At 42.3% G+C, this 15,851-nt stretch overlaps 1 protein-coding gene across 1 annotated transcript; it reads left to right on the top strand.

The window, feature by feature from the left end:
* The first annotated feature begins 211 nt into the window (after positions 1-211).
* Positions 212-7,135, top strand: LOC120318214 (zinc finger protein 345-like). Its single transcript, XM_039365628.1, has 6 exons — positions 212-411; positions 1,431-1,977; positions 2,241-2,358; positions 2,463-2,545; positions 3,993-4,119; positions 5,543-7,135. The coding sequence occupies exons 2-6, from the start codon at positions 1,564-1,566 to the stop codon at positions 6,988-6,990; spliced, it is 2,190 nt and encodes a 729-aa protein (XP_039221562.1). The 5' UTR covers positions 212-411; positions 1,431-1,563; the 3' UTR covers positions 6,991-7,135.
* Positions 7,136-15,851: the final 8,716 nt, after the last annotated feature.

A 15,851-nucleotide genomic window follows, 5' to 3' on the forward strand; every position in this document is an offset into this window, starting at 1 on the left:
GGCTCAGGAATTCTGGGACTTGAAGTCCACGAGTCATAAACGAGCCAAAGTTGCCTACTCCTGCGTTAGAGAGATCCAATCCCACGCCCATCATCCCTGGCCCGCATGGAACATGTTCTGGCCGTTGGCGCCCTGTCATAGCGCACAGACTCCACCAGGGGTCTCCCTCGGCGGCGGTTGGAAGGGATGGGCAGTCCCCTTCCGGAGGGAACTGAGCATGCGCCTGGCTCTTCCGCGAGTTTAAGGGAGATTTGTAGTCCCGGGGCACTTTGCAGAAAAAGGCTGGGAGCGCGTCTGCTTTTTCTGCCGTGTCCGATTCTGCTCCCCTTCGCTGCGACCCTTAGGCTGAGCCCCTGGGCCAAGAGGCTGTAAGGAATTCTTGCACGGGTGGAGATCCAGACGTGACTCAGAGTGAGTGTGTGTGGGGGGGGGAAGGGCTTTTCTCTGGCGCTGGAGACGTGCGTGGAGTATGCAAAGCTTCATCAAGTTCCAAGTCGTGGGAAGGGGGCAGCCCGAGGTCCTCTATTCCCCCTGTCAACCCCGTGGAAGGAAGGGACATGCAGGGAAGAAATCAAAGCTCCGCACCGGCCGGTTTTCTCCAGGAAAGAAAATCAGGGTCGCCAGAAAGAGGAGGGTGGGGGAGGCATTCACCCTCCATTTCCTCCAGCAAAACTCTGCATGCGGGCAGAGGGAGAGGTTGACTTTCCAAAACACGCAGAATGTCTCGATTCCTAGACAATTCCCTGCGAATTTTTTGGCCCCGTTTTCAGAAGGGGTTTCCCTCGCCGCCTCTTTCCTAGGCCGAGAGAAGCGAGCGGCCAAAGTTCCTCTTGTAATGTTGGTTTGTAGGCAAGGCTGCAGTTCCGCGTGTAAGGAGTTGAGTGCAAGGTGTGTAAGGACTGGAACCCAAACAACGGGCGGTGCATTGGATGGTGGTTTGTTAATTCTGGCTTCTGGAGCTCACCCAGGGGTTTGGGCCATGAGGTTAATGGGGTTCTGCTGCCTTATGTTTTACTAGAAAGTCAAATGTTGATTAATCTCCTTGCTAAATCGATTTAGATAGGCACTCACATGAATTTTCTTGTGACTGGAGACATTTATAATTTGGATTGTGCAAAGGGTAGTTCTTTCTAGGCAGCAATAGAAATGATTGGATATAAAAATAATCTTTTTCCAGAAACAGAAACCCAAAACATATTTTAAATGTATTTATCCGATGTTTTGATTCCTTGGTAGAAGTTGAGCCAGAAGAGAAGAGTGCTACAGAACTTTCCCCAAACATAAATGAGTCTGTCTAATAAGATTCCCACCCACCCGTCTTCACAGACATTGGTGGGTTCATTTCTTTTGTTGATTTGTTTATTTATGGAGGAGGATGCTCAGTATTCAAATTTGTCACCCTGTTGAACACCCTGTGTTTTGCTTTTCAGATACGTAAGCTGGTTCCTCTGGAGACCGAGGTATCTTGTGAAGGAAGAGGGCTGAATGGCATTAGGAGATTTGGAGAGACCTCTTGTGATTAGGAAGATCTGGGGAGATCAGTCCATTTTGGTGCTGGATTAGATGGAGGGACAAAGCCCAGCAGATTCAGGAGTTGGAAAAGGCCCTGCAGCTGCTCAGCCTTGGAGCTGTGGGAAGAATGGGGCAAATCCTGGGCAGAAGAGCCAAGAAGAGGAAACCAACAGTTCAGAGGTCCAATGCTATCACTTCAGAAAAGTGCAGTTCCAGGAGGGGAAGGGTCCCCGAGATGTTTGCAGTCAGCTTCACCACCTTTGTCATCAGTGGCTGCAGCCAGAAAGACACACAAAGGCCCAGATGCTGGACCTGGTGCTCCTGGAGCAGTTCCTGGCTGTCCTTCCCCCAGAGATGGAGAAATGGGTGCAGGAGTGTGGAGCGGAGACCAGTTCCCAGGCAGTGGCCCTGGCCGAAGGCTTCCTGCTGACCCAGGAGTCTGAGAAGATGCAAAGAGAATTGCAGGTGTGAGAACGTAATCATGGCAGCTCTAAAGAGAATCTTTCTGAATTTGCCAATGTCTCTCTGGCAGAATTGTCTGGGATTATGAACTTCTAAGGCCTGTTGTTCTATTCTTCTTCCAGAGGATGCATTTGGGGCAATTCTTCCATTTTCACTTTTCAGCTTAATCGATGGACATTGGGGTCTGCTAGGTTGCGTGTTCAATACTGATAATTCATTTCTGTCTCTGTGCTCTTCCCTTCTTTCTTGTGCCATGTCTTGTGCAGAAGTCCTTGCAAGCTATTGCTGAGTATCCCGAGGGGCGGGAAGATTCATCCAAATCCTCCCAGGAGCCGTTTTTCAGGGAGAGCTTCCAGAAAGGTCGAAGTCAGGACACCACACTAGGTAGCAGAAGCTCTTTTCATGCGATGTGAGGTTTGGGCATCCAGCTGATTGTTTTGTTCATCTTGAGTGAAATCTCTCTGCTTCCACTGTTTTCTATCCCACAGGTAATAGAAAGCTGCCTTTCGTATTTTCAGAACCATCTTCTCTTTGTGGTAGAGCTGAAAGAGTGGCTGAACCTCTGCCTCAGGTAGGAGGAGAAATATCGGAAAGGTCCACGAATCTTGGATGGGTTTCATTTTATTGTGTATAATATTCAATGTATAATATTGCTGTTTCTAATGTATAATGTTGCTCTTTCCAAGCGAGACAAATTTTAGGTCATATCATTGAAAATTCACACTCGGCTCAAGTTACCTGTCCCTTCTGATCAATTTTCTCTGCTCTCCTGCTTCAGGCTTAGATTTCATTGACCAGATGTTGTCTTGACCACAGATCCTCTTTTCTCTCTCCCAGGGTCATTCTCACATGCCATTACGAGCTCTCCCAACGCTTCCACGAAGGTGTGGAGTGGAGTTCCCTCAGTTGATAAAGCAGTCCATAGGCCAGTGATGGCGAGCCTTTTAGAGACCGAGTGGCCAAAAACTGCCCCCCCACTCCCGTCCCTGCTCCCCCCTGCCACTGGGCCACGCACCACCTCCACAGCACGCCACAGCAGCGCCATGGTGGCCACGCCTTCCACCCATGCCCTGCAGCATCATCTGCGCGCGACGGGGCGTAAGGGCAGAGTCTTGTCCCTGCTTCCCGGCTACCATGTCCTTGGCTGCGCTGCTTTGTGTGGGCTGCACCCAGGGGTGACTCTCCTCTGGGGGGGGGGCTGCTGGTGAGGAGGGGGCTGTGGGAGGAGGCAGGGCTGGGGAGACAGTGCGTGTGCCCACAGAGAGGGCTCTGAGTGCTGCCTCTGGCACCCGTGCTATAGGTTCGCCACCACTGCCATAGGCAAAACATCAGATGGATTTCCCCTGTATTTCCTTCTGCTCACTCTAGGACAGCGGTTCTCGACCTATGGGTTGTGACCCCATTTAGGGTCGATCGACCATTTCACGGGGGTCGCCAAGCAAGGGTGTCTGCCATTTTTCCCCCCTTTTCAGTGGGTGCCTTACCTCCCTTGGGCTGGGCCAGCTGGTGGCCCAGCCGGTGGTCGGCCTGCTCCGTCTCTGCCGCTTGCCAGCTACGCCTCGGCCGGCGCAGGGGGCGACACCATGCATGCGCGGCGCTCCCGGGCAGGGGAAGTCCTCGACGTACGACCGGTTGGGTAGTTCTCGTCTTACGACCGGTTTAGTCCTTGACTTATGACCGGTTTAGTCCTCGACGTACGACCGGTCGGGGGTCGCGGCATTAAAAAGGTTGAGAACCACTGCTCTAGGAAGAATTGGAGCCAGTGATAAGTAGTGAGTTTAATACCCAACTACTATTTGACAAAAAAAAAAAAACTTTTAGTTGGGTACACTGAAAGGCATTCCAAATACTTCCAACTTGATCCAATGTGCTTCAGCCAAAAGCTGTGAGATCTCATTCTGAATTCTGCAGAAGATGCCCGTTTTGTTCATAGGATCTCTCTGCTTAATTGGTGGAAGAAAACTGACAGATTATTCTTGAGATTATCTGTTCATTGGGAAACTTGTTTCCTTGTCCAGGATGTTGTGTCTTTGGAGGAAGTGGCCGTGTATTTCTCTGAAGAGGAGTGGTCTCAGCTGGATCCTGACCAAAAAGCACTCCACGGGGAAGTCATGCTGGAGAATTCCAGGAATTTGGCTTCTATGGGTAAGAACCCTCATCTGTGCTCAGAAATGTAGAGAAGGAATGGGTGGGGGGCTTAGGTGTTATTTCTGATAAGAAAATACCACTTTTTATTTATATCCTGCCTTTGTTATTTTTTTGCTCAAGGCAGTAGACACACCCAGTACTCCTCCTCCTTCCTATTTTTCCCCTAACAACAATGCTGTGGCATGGGTTGGGTTGAGAGAGACTGGCCCAAAATCACCCAGCCAGCATTCGCACTTAAGGCAGAACTAGAACTTGGAGTCTCCCAGTTTCTAGTCTGATGCCTTCACCATTGGACCAAACTGACTGAGATGTGCCCACTTGTGTTCTGAGTTCGGCATCATTCCAAGTTGAGGGTCGGCAGCTATTGCCATCCAGAAATGTCATTGACTTTCAAAGATTCTGTCTGACAGACAAGTGGAAATGAGGTTTTTCATTGAACTGATGGGTATGTTGCTGTCCCAACATTATACAGCAGTGGTTCTCAACCTTTCTAATGCCGCGACCCCATAATACAGTTCCCCATGTTGTGGTGACCCCCAACCACTTATACATCACCGGGTGCCAGGGGCGTGGCCAAAGAAAAGGGGGAAAAATGGCGGACAGCCTTGTTTGGCGACCCCCGTGAAATGGTTGTTCGACTCCAAATGGGGTCCAGACCCACAGGTTGAGAACCACTGGACTAGAAGACTGAGACCTAGAAATAACTGAAAGATATGGAGGAGATTGGAATTTTTATCAATAAATATAAATGGACTGAACTCTCCTTCAAAAAGGAGATTTTTTTTTTACCACAAAAATTAAAAATAGACATAATTTGCCTCCAAGAGACATATATTAAGAGACATTTTAAAATTTTAGAACAACCAAAAATGGGCAAACTTTATTTTACACTCACCTCTCAAAAGAAAAGAGGAACAGCCCTTTATATTAAAGAAAAGATGAATCCCAAACAAATTTATGCAGATGAAGAAGGGTGAATACTAATGGTAGAAATCATGGTGGATCAAAAACAGATATTGATGGTAGCAATATACGGACCTAATGATAAGCCTAAGACTGAAAATCAGGCTTGTCAGATGCTATATTTTTTCTATCCTGCTCTATGGAGTAGACTCCAGCCTCCAATAGCACTGTGGGAGTTTGTGGCCCCAATGGAATTGTCCCAGGTCATCAACAGGCTGACACAGACAGTTGGTTAAAGTTTAGGAAACAGATTTTGCTTAGTTTCATTCTGAGGTTATCCAGTTTTGATATATGAGAATTGGTGGGATCCCACTTAGAAATACGTCTTGGGTAACAGCATAGTTTAGAATCTTCATGTTTGCCAGCAAAACTGCCTAAATGTATTTTGCTAAATTTCAAAAGAAAAGATTTGGTCCTTCTCCTAGTCTTGCTACAGTTTTCGTTTTTCTTTTTCAAGGCTTCGATGGACAAGAGAATGAGAATTGCAAGGACGAATGCCAAGAGATCCATTCAAAAGAGGGAAAAGGGAAGTTTCCAGATCAATTGCAACCAAAGAGTAATGAAACAAAACAATCACAAAGAGGAATTAAAAAAGGCTTCCCTCAGGTCACCTTGCTTTCTAACCATACAAGAATCGATACGGAAGAAGAAGCTTATAAATGTGTGGAGCGTGGAAAGAGCTTTAATAAATCTGATAATCTTATTTCCCATAAAAAGACACATTCAGAAAAGAAACGATATGCTTGCAGGGAATGTGGAAAGACCTTCCGTGATAATCACTCTCTTAGAACTCATGAGAGGAATCACACAGGAGAACGGCCTTACAAATGCATGGAGTGTGGAAAGACCTTTAGTTATGGCAGTAATCTTACTTCCCACAAGAGGATCCACACAGGAGAGAAGCCATATCAGTGCATGGAGTGTGGAAAGACCTTTACTCGTAATAGTCGTCTTAATTCCCACAAGATGATCCACACAGGAGAGAAGCCGTACAAATGTGTGGAATGTGGAGAGAGCTTTAGGTGGAATTCTAATCTTGCCTCCCATAAAAGGATCCACGCAGGGGAGAAGCCCTATCAATGCATGGAGTGTGGAAAGGGCTTTAGTCAGAATTGGAGTCTCATTTCTCATAAAAGGATCCACACAGGCGAGAAGCCATATCAGTGCATGGAGTGTGGAAAGACCTTTACTTGTAGCAGTACTCTTAATTCCCACAAGAGGATCCACACAGGAGAGAAGCCGTATCAATGCATGGAGTGTGGAAAAACCTTTCTAAGTAGCAGTAATCTTAATTCCCACAAGAAGTTCCACACAGGAGAGAAGCCATATCAATGCATGGAGTGTGGAAAGACCTTTCATTGTAGCAGTAATCTTAATTCCCACAAGAGCATCCACACAGGAGAGAAGCCATATCAATGTCTGGAGTGTGGAAAGGGTTTTAGGAAGAATTCTGATCTCATTTCCCATAAAAGGATCCACACGGGAGAGAAGCCATATCAATGTGTGGAATGTGGAAAGGGTTTTAGGTGGAATTCTGATCTCAGTTCCCATAAAAGAATCCACACGGGAGAGAAGCCATATCAATGTGTAGAATGTGGAAAGGGCTTTAGATGGAATTGTGACCTCACCTCTCATAAAAAGACCCACACAGGGGAAAAGCCATATAAATGCATGGAGTGTGGAAAGGCCTTTACTTGTAGCAGTAATCTTAATTCCCACAAGAGCATCCACACAGGAGAGAAGCCATATCAATGTGTGGAATGCGGAAAGGGCTTTAAGAAGAATTGTGATCTTTCTTCCCATAAAAGGACACATATGGGGAAAAAACCGTATGAATGCATGGTGTGTGGAAAGAGCTTTTTGAGAAATTATGCTCTTACTTGCCATAGAAAGATCCACCTATAGGCGAAGCCATATCAATACAGGAAATGTGGGAAGAGCTTCAGTAGAAATACAGGTAGTCCTCGGCATATGACTGGAATTAATCCCAAAATTTCTGTTGCTAAGCAAGAGAGTTGTTGAATGAGTTTTGCCCATTTTATGACTTTTCTTGCTACGTTTGTTAAATGAATCATTGCAGCTGGTAAGTTAATAACCCAGTTGTTAATTTAATCTGGCTTTCCCATTGGCTTTGCTTATTGTAAGGTTACAAAAGGTATTGACATGACCCAGGGACACTGCAGCCTTTTTAAATATGAGTCAGTTGCCAAGCACGTGAATTTTGAGCATGTGACCATGGGGGTATTGCAGCTGTCAAGTGTGCAAAACAGTCACAAGTTACTTTCTTTTGTACTGTTGTAACTTTGAATAGTCAGTAAATTGTAAGTCAAGGACTACCAGTAGTCATCTAAAATCTCATGCAAGGAGCATTTGGGCAATAATCCAAATAAATACTAGACCTTGTTAGATAGCATGTATAATTTGCCTTTCTAGTGCAAATCAGAACAAGGTGGATCCCAAATCCTGTTGTGGTTTTGTCTAAGTAGGAGGTTAGAACTGAAAAATGAGTATCAGTGGAGATTAGGCACATTAATTGCCCTTTCAGTCATTTGTCCAGCCTATTATTTAACAGGTGCAGATTTCCCAGTCATTTGAAGCAACTCCATTTGAACAACATACACCTGCTTTGTCTCAACAAGAGAAAACTTAGCATTCCTTCCAATAGAGCAGATGTGCAGGCAGAAATTCAATCCTCAGTCTGTTATTAGAGTTCAACCTTTTCTTGTTTTCCAAAGTGCATAGCTAAATGTCTATGGAGATTCTTAAGTCATCCAGGTTATAGTTATCCCAAAGATGCTTTTTCACGAGGCAACTGGATTTTCCTGTTTTTCTTTGAAGACCTTTCGCTTCTCATCAGCTCTGAAGAAGGTCCTTGGATGAGAAGTGAAAGGTCTTCAAAGAAAAACAAGGAAGTCCAGTTGCCTCGTGAAAAAGCATCTTTGGGATAATTTTTCTTGTTTTGTTTAATCTTCTTACAATCTGACATTGTAAGAGCCGAGGTGGCGCAGCAGTTAGAGTGCAGTACTGCAGGCCACTTTAGCTGACTGTGTTCAGCAGGTCAGCGGTTCAAATCTCACCGGCTCAAGGTTGACTCAGCCTTCCATCCTTCCGGGGTAGGTAAAATAAGGACCCAGATTGTTGGGGGCAATGTAAATATATATATATATATACATTGCTTACTGGTGTACACTGCTTAGAGAGTGCTTGCACTTAAAGTGGTATATAAGTCTCATAAATAAATAAATAAATAAATTCCACCCTTCTAAATGGGATGCAAACGACAAGCAGTAGCTATGGAAGAAATCTATAAAGAGAACGAGATTTCACTGATGCCGAGTTGGAAAAAAAAAAAATAACACAGAGGCTGTGTGTACTAAATGTGTGGTGATTTTCTCTTCTCTTCCCTTGTTCTTGCTCCAAATAAAACAGTAAAAGGAAAATGTAAATCTTGCCGGCATGAAAAAGAGTCAGGCATCAGTTGGGGAAAGGGACTTTGGAAAAGTGCAGGGCCTGTAATATAGTATAATCACTGTAGGAATAGTTGGGAGCTTTTGCTGCAATTCAGAAAGTGCTGCAATTCACTCAAAGGAGTTACTACTACAGGGTGATGAAAATAACTGAATTCAGGTCTACTGTGTGAGACGGTGACTAGAGATAACCAATAGGCATGAGAAAGTATTTTTCAGTCTAAAATATTATTTGTGTCACTGGGTCCTCACCATAAACCTGTACGCATACGTATACTATAGAACAGTGTTTCTCAACCTTGACAATTTTAAGGCATGTGGACTTCAACTCCCAGAATTCCACAGCCAGCAATGCTGGCTGTGGAATTCTGGGAGTTGAAGTCCACATGCCTTAAAATTGTCAAGGTTGAGAACCACTGCTATAGAAGAAGCTTCAGACGAAGAGTTCTGAAAAGAAACCACAACTGTGGGAAGTCCTATAAACACACATGCAAAAGTTTTTCTCCAGTGAAGGTGCCAAATTCTGTTTTCCTATGGAATGACAAGGTCCCAGACAAAAACTAAAATGGATTTTTTTGGGTACATTTATCTGTAGCCTTAATTTAAATGAATGAAATACGGTTGGTGTGATTTCTTTCCATTTATATAGTTATTGAACTTTGGGTTGAATATCAATTGCGAACATCAGATTTATTTTTGGAGGGGCTTACATGGTGGCTTTAAATCTCTTGCCAGTTTGAATCATTTACAGAAAAGACAGCCTAACAATATTCTGTCAGCCCTCCAAGGTAATCCAGATAGGAAACATGACCAGATAGGTTAATGTATTAATAGAATAGTGTAAGTCTGAAAGTACACATCTGCAGTCATCTTTAAATTTGCTTTCAACTGTGGGATGGGCAATATATAAATTTAATAATTAAGTAATAAATAACGGCCAAATACATTGGGACGCATTGTTTTTAAGTTTCTTTTTGGACTATTATGTAGCTGTTGTCGTCTCCTTTTATCGCATAGTTCTTTAGGCAGCATGTATTTCCCTTGTCCTTCAAGAGATTCCCACAAAACATGTTCCTGTAGTGTGGAAATAGCTTATTTACCATATATGCCGGCGTATAAGGCGACTTCTGCAAGTGTTAAAATCGGCACCGAAGTCGGGGGTCGTCTTATACGCCGGGTCGCCTTAAACGCCGGCATATACGGTAAACCTATTCCTAGTTGTGTCCAGAAGCCAGTAATGATTTATCTAGCCAAGCATTCAAGAACTTAAATGAGTCATAAATAGATTTTATACAATTACGTAATGTACAATATATATGGAACAGCGTTACATGAATAATGAAAATAGCCATGAAAGGACAATGCCTATTCAGTTCAAACTGTCAAAAGGCCTTCTGTATATCTAGAAATATTCCTGAATGTTTTTCAAAGATACCAAAATATCAAACAAAATTATCACATTGTTCTTCAACTATTGTTTAGGCAAAAACATAATTTTATTAGAGGTTATATGATACCTCTTGCTGTTGCCTCAAAATTTCTGTTCTGGATATTGGCCCAGGTATCTGGGCCTACCTCCCTTTTCTAGCTGTTCTACTGTCAGGGAGTTGCTCAGCCAATGTCCAAATGAAATCAGAGGTGCTGAAATGAACTTGAGACATGATAGCAGTGTTCCAGTATCTCAGGGGTTGCCACAAAGGAGAGGGAGTCAAGCTATTCTCCAAAGCGCCTGAAGACAGGACAAAGAAGCAACGGATGGAAACTAACCAAAGAGAGAAGCAACCTAGAACTAAGGATGAATTTCCTGACAGAACAATTAACCAGTGGAACAACCTGCCTCCAGAAGCTGTGAATGCTCCAACACTGGAAGTTTTTAACACGAGACTGGACAGCCATTTGTCTGAAATGGTATAGGGTTTCGTGCCTGAGCAGGGGGTTGGACCAAATGACCTCCAAGGTCCCTTCCAATTTTTTCATTTATTATTATACGTGAACCTCAGTCAACTGAACAGTCAACTGGGAAGTGAAATTTCATTTCAGGCTCCAGGAATATTAAAATCAGCTCCAATTTAAGATTAATATTTGGAGATTTCATAGAAAAGAAAAACCTAGGTAGGGTTCAGAGGCACTGATTGCGGCCATTGGCATTAGAAGACAGGCAGCACTAGAGTTAAGTGTCACTAACCTAGAGAGTCACCACACTCCATAGTTCTGGGTGACCTTCCCCAGTAGCCTTTGGAGACAAGATACCATATTGAAGGACAGCAGAAGTCATTGTCTGGGTGTTGAACTACCTTCCTCCAGCATCACTTTCTAGACATTTCCTGAGAGGAAGGACCACAACCACTAGGTCAGGGATAGGCAACCTTGGGTCTTTTATGACTCGTGGACTTCAACTCCCAGAATTCCTGAACCAGCATGGCTCAGCTTGGAAACCTCTCCCTTTCCCCTCAGCATGGCTGACTCAGGAATTCTGGGAGTTGAAGTCCACGAGTCATAAAAGAGCCAAGGTTGCCTACCTCTGGCCTAGGCCTAGGCCGCTTTATGACTCATGGACTTCAACTCCCAGAATTCCTGAGCCAGCATGGCTCAGCTTGGAAACCTCTCCCTTTCCCCTCAGCATGGCTGGCTGGCTCAGGAATTCTGGGAGTTGAAGTCCACGAGTCATAAAAGAGCCAAGGTTGCCTACCCCTGCACTAGGTAATGGTGCCCTCAGGGGTGTAAATGTGATTTTTCAATAAGATGCCTATCTCCAGCTATTCTTCCTCACATGGAGCCCAGGGAGAAGTTCAGAGGCCCCAGAGGACAAATTGCCTCTCACTGTAATAATCATCCTGGTCTTTGAGACCTCTTTTGCCACTTCTCCAGAGACTGCCTTTGATGTAAACAACAGACTGAAGCAACATGGAAGGGACATTATATCAGAAAAGGATAAATGCCTCAGGTTGTGCTCTGTGTGCCAAAAGTTTTGGGGCTGAGCTCTTTCACCTAACTTTCTGTACTTTCCAAATGAAGCTTGTTTTGTCTTTGTTTGAATCAGGAAAGCCACCAGCATTTCCAACTTGTGAGCGTGCTTTGAATTCTTCTAACTCTTCTTTACAAAGAGGAAGGGGGTTAATTCAGTCCCATGAATTATGGACCTCCTGTTTTTGTTTCTGAGGCTGCTAGTGTCCCAACCAGTCTTTGTGAAGCTTAGAAGGAAGTGCCTGCTGAATTTGGAGCATCAGTACGGAAAAAAAAAACTTGGAGCTATTATAGCCCAGGAGACCATCTCATTAGTGTAGTCACTTCTGCAACAAAAATGTCACATACAATGTTAAGTTTCAACATCACTCCTTTTAGTCAGTCTCACTTGTAAATCATTCAGCGTGATGGACTTGCATTCTCTCCATTTGCAGTTCTAACCCTCTCATTCTTTTCTTATTCCATTTATTTCTATGTTGCAGAATCTGCCTAATTTCCTCAATTGCTTTGATTTTCAGGGCTTACATTTTCTGTCTTCTTTTATGGAAGAAACTCATATCCATAGATGCACAGAGAAAAAAAAAACCCTGAAAGAAGTCCACGGTTCTTTCTTATTCTCCTCTAATCCTGAATTTATGACTTGAACACTGAATTTTATTTAAAGTAGTGATTGTAGTTTCCCCTGCCCAGATCATAGACATGTTTTTATATGAATTCTCATTCATATTGATCCTTACAGGGATAGATGATTTTTTTTTTTAAAAAAAAGGCTTTTCTGGGTCACTTATGAAACATCCTCTTTCTTTTACGATGGTTCTATTTTAATGATTGAATTATTTTGCAACCTGATTATTGGGCTGATGAAAATTAGTACTGCTACGTATTATGGTTAACTTTGGTGGAAGACTATCTTCACCCCTTCAACGCAACACTTGCACATTTTAAATAGTTAAGAATGGCTGTCATTTGCCTTTAGTTTGGGCTCAATATTGGCTTAAGTAGGCTTATGAGGAAAACATGGATTAAATAAAAAAAACAGTATTTTTTATTGCTGTTCATGGTGCTGATATTAACATGAGCATTATTTTACACCAGTTTGCCTTTTAGTAAATTAGAAATACAATGCTTTATTTACACCGTTCAAATGGCAAACAATAATTACCGGCTTCTGCACAATCTCACACTTGGCTACAACATCCACGACAACGTTTTTAAACACACTTGGCACTTCAGATGCCTTGCTGGACATGCTCTCGACTGGAGAAGCCAATGTTCCCAACTACAGCTGTGGAAGGAAGGACGACATTTTGACTCTTCTTGATGGAGCTCTTGAAGACACTTCCACTCAGATGTCAACATTAGTAGCCCCCTACAAAGTCCCACAGGTTTGTGTGTGTGTTTCTGTATCTGGTAAAATGAGTGGGGTGGTAGTGAGTGAATGATCGATAAAACCATATCTCCTCTATGAAATTTAAAAGCTGCTTTTCATTATGGCCACTGTATGTCTCAAGGTATTAGTATCCACATTGGGGAGGGAGCACACTTGTGAAGGTGAGGAATTGAAGAGTGCCTCTGTTTTCATATCAAAAGTGCACCAGGAAGATATAGCAGTGGTTAAAAGCTTACATTTTATACATCACCTTAGCCAAAATAATAATATTTTCAATGCTGAACAAATCCCATATCCATGTAGAGTCCCAATGGATTACCTTATCTATTTTGATAAAATGTATATGGCTTATAGTTTCTTAGTAACCACTAGCATCAATTAACCACTTTATTCAAGCATATGAGCCAACATGTCAAATATTTTTTACCCTGACAAATAGTGGAGAGGTGGAAGATAGATCGTAATGTGGGTTTGCTTAGAGAAGATGAGAATTTGTTAAAACAAATAAAAGATCAAAGACGAACTCATATTAAGAGAATTTATGGGGTGTTAGTAGAACTGGATTCAGAAGCAGAATTAGTTAAAGAATGTATGGTTAAATGGGCACAAAATTTTGATGAACCGGTTTTATTAGATACCTGGGAAATTATTTGGGTGAGGAATGTTAAATTTACACAAGCCCAAAATTTAAGGGAAAATTTTTACAAAATGTTTTATAGATGGCACCTTGATCCACAAAAAATGTCTCGTATGTATCCTGACTTGCAGCCTAAATGTTGGAGATGTGGATGTTTGGATGCTACTTATTATCATATCTGGTGGTCATGTAAAAATATAAAAGCTTTTTGGATTAAGATATGGTGGAATATCCAAAGAATTTTTAGAAGAAGGGTAAAATTTACCCCACAATTGTTTTTGTTAGGTATTGTTTCTGATTGTGATAGTAAAGAGACTATATTGATGTTAAATTTAATTACAGCGGCTAGGTTGTTAGTAGGGCAATGTTGGAAGAAGGAATCTTTGCCTACTTTGCAAGAGTGGTTTCTTAAAGTTTCTTATTTGGCGGAAATGGCAAAGATTTCGGCTTTCTTGAAAGATCAATCGCAAGAGAAGTATTTTTTGGTATGGAAAAAATGGATAGATTTCATACAATATAAGTTGGATATAAAAATATTACTTAGTTTTTGAATAATTTATATTTAAAATTTAAGATATTTTATAGACATTTTTTTTAATTTTCTTTTTATTTTTCTTCTCATTTGATTTCTTCTTTTTCTGTTTCTTTTTTCCTTCCTTCTTGCATTATATATATATATATATATATATATATATATATATTGTTGTCAACTATTTTATAATTTGTTTAATTAATGTATTTAGATTTGCTTATGGTTTATATGTGTCTTAAGATTTTTTAAAATTTTTTTAATTAAGCCTGTATTCAGCTCTGGGAAGGTCGGGGGAGGGTAGGGGAGGGTTGAGAGGGTTCGGGGAAGGGAATTGTTTTGTAAAACTTAAAAATTTTCAATTAAAAAAAAATTTTTTTTTACCCTAATGTATGCATGATGAAATTCGACATAAACAACTTGAAGTGCAATAGACTCCCTCCCACAAGAAGACATTCTACTGACTGAATTATTCAAACAATATCTCAACTTGGGGGTCTCTTTGTTGTCAGGTTGATTTACACATATAAATAATACCTCCTATATCTGGTTGGGTAGAAGTTGGGAAATTTTGGCCCAATATCTAGTAGATACTGTAGCTAAAATAAACAATAAGATCCTCTTGAAGTAGAATTCAGAATGGATAGATGACCAAAGAATTTTTTGCTAAACAACAAGCAGGCTTTAGACAGACTTTTGACTGACCAACCACAGTCAGCATGGAGTCCTCAATGGAACTACATCTATATGGAGGGAAGCATACAGTGGAGCACATCAAGGTTCTGTCTTAGGTACAGTTCTCTTCAATATTTCCATGAACATTCTAGATGAAGGGAAAGAAAGGGTCTCATCAAATTTGGAGACAACACCAAGCTGGGGAGAATTGCTAATAATTTGTAAGATGGACTCAAGGTTCAGAAGGATCTTGATAGCCTTTAGCACTGGGCCCTATTCAACAAATTGGAATTCTGTGGTTAGAAAACATCCTAGACTGACACAAGGAAATCCAAATGCACAGTTATAGAACAGATGGTACCTGGCCAATTGTGAGAGGATCTTGGTGTCCTAGTAAATCACCATTTTAATATGTGCCAGCAGTGAGCTGCAGCTGTCAAAAAAGCCAATGGAGTTGTTGGCTGCATCAACAGAAGGACAGTATAAGATCACATGTACTGCTTTAGCCTGCACTAGTGAGGACAGATGTGGAATACTGTATTTAATTGTGGTCACTGAGATGCAAAAAAGATGCTGAGATTTTAGAAAGCGTACAGAGCAGAACAACAAATACGACAAGGGTCTGGCTGCTAAACCATACAATGAACAGTTAAGGGAACTAAGTATGTCTAGTGTAAGGAAGAGAAGGACAAGGGGTGACAAGATAGCTGTCCTCAAATATTTGAGGGACCGTCACAGAGGGCAAGAAAAAGTAACGGGTGAAAGCTCATGGAGCTACATTGAGAACAATAAATGGAATAACTTGCCCCGTGAAGCTGTGGGTGGTCCATCATAGGATATGTTCAAGAAGTGATTGGACAACCATTTGTCCTGAATGCTATAAGTTCTCAAGAACGGAGTTGGACTGGAAGGCCTATAGTTTGCCTACTGACCAAATCGCTCTACAGAGGATGCTATTTCTTCCATTCTCCATCTGAGCCTGAAGCACTTAGAGGAAAGAAATACTCATGTGTGTTTGCTATTTGTTGACTTCAGTTTGGCATTTAACACAATCATTCCCCAGCATCTAGTAGACAAACTGGGCCTTTTAGGCTTAAACACTCC

The sequence above is a fragment of the Crotalus tigris genome, unplaced genomic scaffold (assembly GCF_016545835.1).
Source record: "Crotalus tigris isolate CLP2741 ecotype Arizona unplaced genomic scaffold, ASM1654583v1 scf7180000020145.1122116, whole genome shotgun sequence".
NCBI classification, from domain to species: Eukaryota; Metazoa; Chordata; class Lepidosauria; order Squamata; family Viperidae; genus Crotalus; species Crotalus tigris.